The following is a 10,964-nucleotide window of genomic DNA, read 5'->3' as shown; positions in this document are numbered from 1 at the left end:
ACAACCTTCTGTGCTGAAACAAAGCGTTTCTAGAGTAAACATGGTGTGTGTGTGGTACAGAAAGTGTCTGAAGTTTGGAGTAACAACACTTGTGCAGTTGCTGAACAGAAACCTAAAACAGAAGAACAAGAGAAATAAACAATACCACATCTATATTTTACACACGTCCCACACTATGTGCATTTGCAATGTCTGTAATCCTGTATCTTGTATTCTTCTGCTGTATTGTTATAAGTTCCATTGAACACAAGTTACACAGAGGAATGACAATTGTATATAGTATCAAATTACTCACGTTAACAAACGTTATTTAGTTAACTTTCTCAACTCACTTCAGATTCGACGTACGAATAAAACGCATGTCAATAGTGAGCATTAACTGTCACAACATATTATTTTATATATCTTCCCAGCCAGCTAAGCTAAGCTATGCTAAGCTAAATGAGCCTCTTGCAAACCCACTTCTATAGTAACCGGCTAGTCAGTAACCGACTAGCCCATTAGCTTAGCTAGCATTTGGTCCTTGACATTTTTTTGAGTATGTGTTTAACTTCCTGTCCCATCACAATTCGCCTTAACAATTCTTACTCGTGTTTTGCTTTTGTATTTTGATAAGTGTGCACGCATTGTAAAATGATTTGTATAAATCACCCACCAAGCGTCTCATAAAAGCGAATGAACCCCTCACAGTAATGAGCGCCGCCATTTCTATCAAACATAGAAAAGTGCATCTCCGGATGTGACGTGTGCAAACGCCCAATTACTGACCAATCAGAAAGGTTCAGAGGAGGCTATTGATATTGTGTAATTTGATGTATGTAAGGTGAAATATGAAATATTCAGGGCTCTTAAGTTTTGAAAGCAGGCAAGAGTGACATCTCCAAACCCCCAACCCCCATTAATTTGTGTGTGTGTGTGTGTGTGTGTGTGTGTGTGTGTGTGTGTGAGAGAGAGAGAGAGAGAGAGAGAGAGAGAGAGAGAGAGAGAGAACGAGAGATTATGACTGGTGTTTATTGTAAGTATTTGTTGCCTTTTTGGACTCCTTTATCATTTGTAATGTTGCTCCCATTTAAAACAGTTCGGCTCAAGCCCAGCCATTTTAAGGGTCATGATTGAGGACAATGTCCCGTCCAGAGATAAGCTGTTTCATGTTGGGGTTTTGTTCAAACCGACCATCGAAAATACCCTCTGGGCATCAGCATTAGAACGTGGAAGCACTAAAACCAAGGCTGCTTGTTCTGAGCAGGTGTTGTCAGTGAATCTGGGACCCCTGGCCCCATCTCAGGGCCCCCAGCTTGAGAACCACCGGCCTAGACTACTTGTTCTGAGCAGGTGTTGTCAGTGAACAAGCTGTAAAATTGTTGGCTAAGTTACAGACACTCATGAAAAACTGATGCTGATTATCTGGGAAACATCTCTAACAGCTGTCATTGTTTGTGTCAAAAAAGTTGTGAATTTGTTGTAACATTAAAACAGTAGATCATGACTTACTCTGTGCTCAAAGTGATGCTCCAGCTCCAGTGGCTTTCTCTGTGGGTGAACGAGATGATGCTGAACAATTCCAGGATCTGCTTTTTTTTATTGGTTGTTGCGTTAAATCTTACCCAGATACAATAGTGCTATTTTCTGATTGGCTATTGTGTAGCCTCTTTTTTTGATTGGCTGATAAGTGTCAGGCTCGACTAAGAACTCCAGGGGAGACGCTTGATTCCTGCCCGGTTCCATAGAGACAGCGGTACAAGACTGATACATTTTGGGCGCTGCGGCATATTAAATATATAATAAATAGTAAGTTTTTCTGCGTGAGAAATACAATGTATGGCGGGAGAGCGGGAGAAAATACCCAAATGATTGACTGAGAGCTCAATGCGTGACACTTGAGAGCCCTGTATATCAGATATATCATGTGCAGATATAATTATACATTTTAAGTCGACCAAACAACATAAGTCCTCATTATTTTTAATGATAAAGGCATAAAGAGTTTGACAGAAAAGTACCAAAATATAAAAAATGTAACAGATGTTTTAGAAGTACCAAAATATAATATTTAAATTTATTTAATTACATTTTATTACAAAAGGTACATTTTGACACTCTTCTGACAGACCACAAAAATACACTTTATCTGGATAGTTTTAAAAAAGTATGAATGTTTCTTCCTTAACTAAATTTTCCTACACCAAAGTGTTGCTTTGTGTTTATCTATTTCTTCAGTGTAGTATATGCTGGTTCTAAATACTACAATGTAAGATTAAAAGGTGCGTTTAGTTTGTGTAAAAGCATTAACAGGGTTTTAAAAATTCCCAGATTTCCATCTAATGGACCTTTTAAACAAAAAATTACAGTTGTAACATGTATGTCTTACTTTAGCTATTTAAATGATCAATTTGTGTAGACAAATTGTAAACAACATGTTTAGGATAATTTAGATTTATAGTTTATATTGGTTTTAGGATGCTTAATATATGGAATACTGACCCTACATTATGTGGCAAGGCTAAAAAAAAAAAAAGAAAAAAACACTTTATTATCATCTAATAAAGTGTATTGCAGCCAATATTCATCCAGCTGTCTTTTAAAGGCGCTATAGAAAATTAAGGTTTTATATATATGTTATATAGGAATGTGCATTGGCTTTAAAAGCACCATGTACAATATTTAAATGTCCAGTAATGCATTACAGAATAGAATAGTAATAGAAATCTGTGTTTTGACATGTTGAGCCCCCTGAAGGTTTGGGGAGAGAAATTTTCAGACTCTCTCCACACCGAGTGTTTGTTTACGCCTTATTTTAAATGCCAGTGCTATTCTAAAATGCTTATTTGTACATTTATATTTTTAAAAAAGTCTCATTATGTCTTCTTCAGCAACTCTACAATGTGCATAGTCTCTGTAAACTTCACACAATTTGGAAAATCCTGCGTTTAGATGCTCATCATAAGCAATCACCGTGTACACAAACCCTCTCCCAGTCTGAATATTTACAAACATTGTATACACAGTATGTGGCGCATGCGCAGTCGCTCACAAGTCATTTGCGTCGCCTGGCAGTTCTGCGCGCGCAATAGCTTTCCAACTGTTTTCGTGAACCTGGCAGTTATACGCATGCGTACTAGCGTTCTCGCGGTTTCTTTGAGCTTGCCAGTTACGCGCATGCGTAGTTGCTTCCTAGCAGTTTGTGGCTGAAGATACTAGTTGCAGGCGGTTAGCTGATCAGCTTGTCTACATCCGTATAAGTAAAAATTTAGGAACATTTTTATTCCAGTTAAGATTCTTTTTTGTTTACTTTAAAGTAGGAGTTAGCACAGTTTTACTCACTGCTGCTTTGTTGTAGGTGCTGTTTTGCTTGGCGCAGTGAATGTCGGGAAGTTTGGCGGTTTTATCCTCCGCATTGTTTGGGAACCGGTATAATATTAGCTAGTGGCTAAGCTAACTTTAGCCGTTGACTGAGTTGAGCGAAGCTCGGTTTCTAGCGCATCCTCTGTGTTATCAGGGATTGTTGAATGTTACACACTCAAGTCGGAGAAAGAAAATATTCGTAATATTCGGTGGATTTCTTCAAAAATGGCCGCAACGGCGTTCGAGATGGACGGAAGTGTAATGGAAGGGGTGAGCAACCGTGACACTGTCTTTTTATTTTTATCCTTATTCAGACACGTTCGACGCGGTTCAAACGTTTACTACATATTATTTTAAACACGTAATGTTATTAACTTTTGTAGCGTCTGGAAAGTAAAATAGTGTAATTTTGTTTTTGTCTTTTTTTTTTTTCCAGGGAGGACAAATCCTGAGGGTTTCAGCTGCACTGAGTTGTATCCAGGGAACCTCTCTGAAATTGAACAAAATCCGAGCAGGACGAAGCACCCCAGGGTTAAGGTGATATATCCTAATGAAGATGATTACTGTTCTGATTTTGATTATCGTACTTAATCACTACGGGATGTGTTATCCGACATTAGGCTCTGAAGCCTTCACCCCCCCCCCCCTTAAAGTCCTGAAACAAAGCCAAGTTTGCTTGTTGCAGTCTGACCTCCATCCAGGAGCCTAAGTTTCCCCTCAGTGGTACATTTAGGTGACTTGTTTATAAATTGATCAGTGTATACGTTCTCTGAACACTTCGTGATGCAGTAATATGTCCGTAATAAGCTCTGGGTTGTAGTGCTGAATGGAGGCCTTTGTTAGTTCCACACTCTAGCACATGGCCACATGAGCTCAACGTCTCTGGACTTCTCACATCATCAGAATTAAAGGTATTTAGTTACCACTAAGGACTTAGACAGATGCTGCTTTAAAAACTGTTTGCGTATCAGCAGAGTGTCCTATGATAATTTTAGATTATGACACAAATCGTTTTGTTTTGTTTGCGTGTACCTGTAATTATAAAGCAAAAATCTTTGTAATGTTTAGATCTTTAAGGGGCAAATATGTAGTGTGTTTTAAATAAAAATCTTTAGACTAAGTATTTTATCATACTGGATCACACTTGTGTTTATTTATTGTACTGATTTTCGCTTGTCCACTGATTGTTTATGCTAGTGTTGTCACTTCCTAACTTTTATTTCTTTAGCATCTCAGACAATGCTATTTACTCGTTTGGTATACTTAATGTACATTTAATAGTACCTGTGCATAATGTATATTTAGACTGACACTAAAACTCAGAACTAGGGTTCTACATAGAGATGGGTAATATGATCAAAATGCTGTATGCAATGTTTAAACATATACAGTGTAAATCACATGTAAACAACTGTGAATAATACGGCAGTTTACCTTAGAAACTAAGCTTTTTGAGCTGTACAGAATTTGTACAACTAATCAGCCGATTATCGTTATTCTACATGCTTCCTATGAAGGTAACCATCAAAATCCTTGCAGGCCACGACTGCCTGTGATTTCTCCTTTACAGAAAAAACATCATTCGCAAATGTTTGTCATTTTAAAATACAAATGACCAGTTTGCACCATTTTGGTTTAATGACTTGAAATATTCCATAGTTTATTTTGGAAAACACTTACAAATTGTTATTGTAATAAAAAGTCTCAGAAATATATTGACAATCACAATTTCAGTGTTTCATCATCATTACAGAAGGCTCATTTCTAATCACCAACAGAACTCTAAGTCCTTAGTACACAAATGTTTACTGTAGGTTTTGTATATACTTAAATGATTACAATTAAAGACAGACAGCAGCAGGGAATTTGAGAAGGCATTGCTATTGTTCACCATGTGTCTCCCCCACGCCCCTCACTAGGCCTCAGCATCTGTCAGGCTTGGAGCTGCTGAGGGACATGTGTGATGGGAACCTGGAGGGTGCCACTGTGGGATCCTCAGAGATCACACTGACTTCCAGGAAGATCAAGTGTGGGAATTACATTGCTGATACACAGACAGCTGGGTAAGAACAGCTTTTTCCATAGCATCTAAAATAAATTGTGATTGTAATCTATGTTTACTGGATTAACTGATCTTAGTGAACTTAGATGCTTGAAGGTTTTCTGTGAGTGTGTCTACATCCCTGAATTACAGCCAAGAGTTACACCATTTTCTGCCTACTGTAAATTTAAGATATTGTATCTATAAATACAAGAGAAGAAGAATGTTTTATAAAAATTTGGGAATTTTGTGGAAAGTTGCTGACAAATAGGAGGTTTTGGTTGTGATTATTCATAAGTAAATAAAAAAATGTAAATAGTTTTGATTGTTTTGTCTTTCTTATAATTTCTTTTTTTAATAAATGAATGTTTAAGAAATCAAAATATCTTTTCCTCTATGCAGTTTGTTTATTTTAAATTTTAATCAGTAACATTCTCCTATGTCAATTTCTTTATTGTACTTTCCCTTGTTGGCCTTTCTTAAATCATTTTTTTCCTTTTCTTCAGCTTTCTCCTCTCTCGCACATGCACACAGTCTTGTCAGAGAATGTGCTGATTAATCTATGGCTGTAGCTGAAGTTGTAAACTGTTGGCATAAAGTCAGGTGCTATGTATTGTAGGAGTGTGGGGCTTCTGCTGCAGATCTCGCTACCCTGTGCACTGTTTGCTGAGGGACCTTCAGAGCTCTGTTTGAAAGGAGGAACCAACGCTGAGATGGCTCCACAGATTGATTACACAATCAAGGTATTAGATTTTAGGAATTTTTTTGTCATTTTGTTTCCTACATCTACAACCATGTCTAACTAACTACATTATTATTTCTTGTACCTCTTTTTTGTCTGCTAACATAATTTTTTTGTCTAGTACTTCATCTTCATCTACTACTTTTGTCTACATCAGCTTCTTTATCTTCTGCTTTGTCTAACACATAGCCTTGTTGTCTTCATTTATTTTTTGTCTTTGTCATCTTAATCCACAACTTTTTTCCTTAGCTTTTCTTCTTTTTTTTATATAATAATTAATTTTATTTAATGGGTTATTTAGCTTTCTTCAAAATGTTTTTTTTTTAGCAAAGCTGTATTTCCTGATTAAAAAAATTGTTCTTTTATCCAGCCTTGTTTGTGTGGTAGAAAAGTGTTTATAGATAACATGCTACAAATATAATGTATTTATTATTGCCATTTCTGTGAAAAAAATTGCGCAGGTGTTCAAACCCATTGTCGAAAGATTTGGCGTGCAATTTGACTGTGATTTAAGGATGAGGTAAGGTTTTTTGTTGTTTTTTGGTCTTCTCTTATTAATATGATTGCTTTTCCTCATTTTATGCCAGACTGTGGGTTATTGAAAATAAACACCTTTGAATATAATCATCAGCTAAATGCATTTTTCCCAAAGTTTATTGGTTGACATTGTTTACCATTTATATTTCTATATGTACCTTCCATCCCATTTCTATGTATTTCTATTAATATTTTGTTTTATTGTTTACTCAATTTTGGACCACATATACGCTTTAATATATATTTGCAGAGGCTATTACCCTAAGGGTGGTGGAGAAGTGGTGGTAAAGGTGAACCCTGTAAAAGAGCTGAGTCCCATCAGCATGACAGAGAGAGGAAACATCACAAAGATCTATGGCCGTGCCTTTGTGGCTGGAGTGCTGCCTTTTAAGGTTTGTATTTATTGTCTCTTATAATATGTTAAATAATTTTTGTCAGTTATTGTTGATGTTCTTAGAGTTTTTAATTTATATTGATGCTTAAAAAAAGTACATTTACATATGCAAATGAGCCTCTGTGTAATTAAATATACATAGATTTGAAAAACAAAAACAAATTTTCTCTTTCGGTGTTGTTGGAATTAAAATACTTATTTGCTAGAAAAGCATGATATTAATTCCATATAATTTTTTTAGCTATTTTTGACTTTTAGTTTGTTTGACCGTGTAACGTTTTATCTGTTGGACGCTGTAATTCAGCACTATCGAGTTTTAACTGTATGGATTATGCCGATAGGGACCTCTGGTGTTCAAACAGTGCAATTGCATTAGATGCGTCATTTATAGAACGCTGATTTCCAGTATGTGAATCAGTGTGTGTGCCTTTCCATTTTGTTTAATTACTTAAACAGTCAAATGAATATTTTTGATTGGCATGTTTTCATTTTATACATGAAATTTATCCAAATAATCTAATAAATGAGAAATTATTTCTACCCGTAGTGTCTTGCCTTTGTTGTGTGAGGTATCTTAGTTCATGTCTTGGCATGGTTTTGATGTTTAAAGGGTTGTTTGAATTGTTCTTTTTAGTTGGCGAAGGACATGTCTGCCGCAGCTGTGCGGACTATCCGAAAAGAGATAAAAGACCTTTACGTCAACATACAGTCTCTGCAAGAGAAGGACAAGGCCTGTGGAAACGGGAATGGCATCATGTAAGTTTAACGAAAATATCTAATAATTAGCGCTGACAGTTTCCACAGTTTTTAAGGTTATGGATTATGATTGAGTCTCTTCTCTGCAGAATCATTGCAGAATCCTCCACAGGTTGTATCTTTGCTGGGTCAGCTCTTGGGAAAAAAGGTGAGCACTTTTTGTGATTTAGCAGGAATTGTCATCATTCAATTCCTCTGGTGCTTCATTATTGCCACCACAAGACTTTTCCTTTGAAAAAAAATAATGCAAAATTAATTTCAGCAAATTAAAATTAGTATTAACATTTTTTAAAACCGTAGGTGAATCTGATTTTGTTTGTTTTTGTTGTCTGTCATCCCTCAGGTATTTATGCAGATAAAGTTGGCATCGAGGCAGCTGAGATGCTCCTGAGGAACATCAGGCACAACGGCTGTGTGGACGAGTTCTTGCAAGACCAGGTCTGAAATATACACACCCCATCAATACAAAACAGAAAAATATTGATATAAATGTGTCATTCTTATCTTTCCTACTTTTGCTAGGTAAATTACTGTTCCTTTTCTGTGCTATTTATTTGAAAATAGCACAGAAAAGGAACAGTAATTTACCTAGCAAAAGGTAAATTATGTCCTCATAATTATGTAAAAAATGTCCTCATTTACTTGTACTCATTACTGTGTGTGAGAGAAGCCTAATGGCACAGACAATACAAACAGCCCACGATCGTCACGTGCTTCATGATTCCAATCTTAATAATGTATTAGTACTCCTACTGAAATGGTACTGAAACAACAATGATGCAATTTACAGTTTCTCATATTCACCTCTCTTTCCTTGACCAATGTTTTTTAGCTGATTATCTTCATGGCCTTGGCTAAGGGCACGTCCCGGATGCGCACTGGTCCAATCACTCTACACACACAGACGGCCATCCATGTGGCCGAGCAGCTCACTAAGGTAACAGCACACTTAAAATAAAATAAAAATATATTATTGAATAAGGAAAAGTTTCTGCTCCTTTGTTCGAGTAAAGATGTAGACACTAGAAATGTTTACACACACCCTTCATGTAATAGGAAAAATCAGTATGAACGTGTGCATTCTAAAAAGAATGCACAAACACCTGGTTCACACAGAGAAATACACTCCAGCTTTTGCTTTAGTATTGTGAAAGGTCAACAGTGGACCTGCACATTGTTCCTCTTCTTGGTTAGGATGGCTCACAGGATTTATAACTTCAGAATGCAGATTTCAGCTTCTGCTTTCTTTCCAGGCCAAGTTTGCAATACACAAAGCTGATGACGAACATGCCAACACTGACACCTACATCATCGAGTGCCAGGGTGTGGGTGCCACCAACTCCCACCTGTGAGCTTGCTTTCAGAGTGCCGACAGAGGCAGCTGGAGGTCATGTAGCAGAAACACACTACTGTAACCAACAAGACAGTGTGAAGACGTTGTCGTTTCTGTGTTTCTCTTCACGCTTCCACACGGAACGTTCGCTTCATTAGTCTTTGAGCTGACCCTGAGTTGGCCAGCTTTGTCCACGCTTTTTATAATAATCCCATTTCTCAAATGACTTTTGTTACTCAGGGTATTGCCTTACACTGTTACCGATCGTCGCCTGTCCTAGGAGCTGTTTTTTTTTTATTATTATTTTGCCTTAATGATTAGTTGATTAGAATTTTCAGTAGTTAACCAGATGTTTTTTCTTTCTTTGATCCGCTTTACACTTTTGTGTGCTGAACACAAGCCTTAAAGAAAACAGTTTCACAATCAGAACACGGTTCAAATCCGGATCATGTGCATGGAACTAGGAATATGTATGTCACCAGTAATTATAGTGCACTGTGTGTACATGGAGCTAAACAAAATGGTCTGCTGTCCCTGAGCAAAAAAACGAGTATGTACTGTAGCTTCTTTGTCTTTTTTTTTTTTTTTTTTTAAATTATTTAAGTTGATTAATGGATGATATCCATGTATTTTTTTGTTTTTGTTTGTTTTCCTCTCCTTTTCCTTGACATTTTCATCTGAAGCTCATTGTTTAGCTTTAGGTTTGTGAGGTGGTGGGCTTGTGGAATGATTGTCAGCGTTTTCATTTGTAGTAGTTGCATCATTATTTATGAGAAGGGATATGTGGTGATTACGATTTTTTTTCTTTGTCTCCTTTTTTTTTTTGCTTCACTGTAGCTGACAATATGACTGTTTACTTTAAGATATTTTTGAAAGAGAGAAAATCACAATAAAATTGTTAAGAATATAGTTGTTTAAAACCAAGGTTGTTTTCCCTGTGTATTTTTAGAAGTCTTTTCTTTATTTTTTTTGCTGAAAAATATTTACTGTTACCATGAACAAAACGTTCTAACATCTACAACCATTTTTATTTAGAGTGACATGTTTTACTTTTTTCATCCATTTGTAGTATGTTTAATGTTACAGAAGACTCAAACAAATTAGTTCCTGTTCCCATTTGTTATAGCTATAAATGCTTGTTCCCTGGCCAGCCGCTCTCCTAGTCCCCTCTCTGTTGAAGTTAATCAGACAAAAGAAACAGTTTTTATATTGCTAATAAACTGCAAAGTATATGCTCTGATCTATGCTAAAGGCAAAGACTCCTGTAAATGCTGAGTAAACATTTGTTTATGGAAACTTCCCACTGTACAAGTTAATGTGAATGTGCTGTTACAATAACGGTGATGTTTTAAGGCAAGAGCATGAACTTAAACCTGATTTCATGTTGCACTACCGTCAGAGCTGCTCTCCTAGAAATCTGACCAATCAGAAGCCAGAGATAGATAGTGCTGTTATAACTAGTTGTATGCATCAAGTAATGAAAGCCGTTGCTCAAACCACAGGCTTCTTTGTTTTGGGGGGCTTGAAGGTTCAGTTAACCCCAGCAGATGGGAGGACAATGGTGTGAACAGAAAAAGGAGTGAATTTGCATGGAGCCTTCGGGTCTGGGAAGGTCACATCAGTGATTGTCTGGGTGAGAGGATGTTCAGTGGGGGTGGGCAAAAGAGAGAGGGTGGTCTCTACACTATATTCACCCTTCTGTTGCAGCAAATCTGTAGTCTGTCTATGAAAAAAGGTTGGAGCATTGAAAATTTATTGTAAATTCTTTAACAATAAATTTTGAAAAAGCAGCGGTTTCCTATCATTTGATAAAACTTCT

General features: G+C 36.7%; 2 protein-coding genes across 2 annotated transcripts in view; one reads left to right on the top strand and one right to left on the bottom strand.

Moving 5' to 3' along the window:
- dbt (dihydrolipoamide branched chain transacylase E2) overlaps nucleotides 1-810 on the bottom strand; it is a 6,103-nt gene extending 5,293 nt beyond the window's left edge. Inside the window, exons 1-2 of the mRNA XM_060883016.1 lie at nucleotides 656-810; nucleotides 1-112 (exon numbers count right to left, since the gene is read on the bottom strand). The exon at nucleotides 1-112 is cut by the window's left edge and continues 15 nt beyond it. Coding sequence (XP_060738999.1) covers nucleotides 1-112; nucleotides 656-706 — 163 coding nt within the window. The 5' untranslated portion in view covers nucleotides 707-810. The remainder of the gene's footprint in view (nucleotides 113-655) is intronic.
- Nucleotides 811-3,164: 2,354 nt separating this feature from the next.
- On the top strand, nucleotides 3,165-10,935 carry rtca (RNA 3'-terminal phosphate cyclase). Its single transcript, XM_060883005.1, has 11 exons — nucleotides 3,165-3,612; nucleotides 3,779-3,879; nucleotides 5,262-5,405; nucleotides 6,003-6,126; nucleotides 6,587-6,645; nucleotides 6,913-7,054; nucleotides 7,691-7,812; nucleotides 7,902-7,960; nucleotides 8,156-8,250; nucleotides 8,645-8,749; nucleotides 9,066-10,935. The coding sequence occupies exons 1-11, from the start codon at nucleotides 3,568-3,570 to the stop codon at nucleotides 9,162-9,164; spliced, it is 1,095 nt and encodes a 364-aa protein (XP_060738988.1). The 5' UTR covers nucleotides 3,165-3,567; the 3' UTR covers nucleotides 9,165-10,935.
- Nucleotides 10,936-10,964: the final 29 nt, after the last annotated feature.

The sequence above is a fragment of the Tachysurus vachellii genome, chromosome 1 (assembly GCF_030014155.1).
Source record: "Tachysurus vachellii isolate PV-2020 chromosome 1, HZAU_Pvac_v1, whole genome shotgun sequence".
Lineage (NCBI taxonomy): Eukaryota > Metazoa > Chordata > Actinopteri > Siluriformes > Bagridae > Tachysurus > Tachysurus vachellii.
Note: the sequence above shows the minus strand (reverse complement) of the source record. Positions and strands in the feature narration are given on the sequence as shown.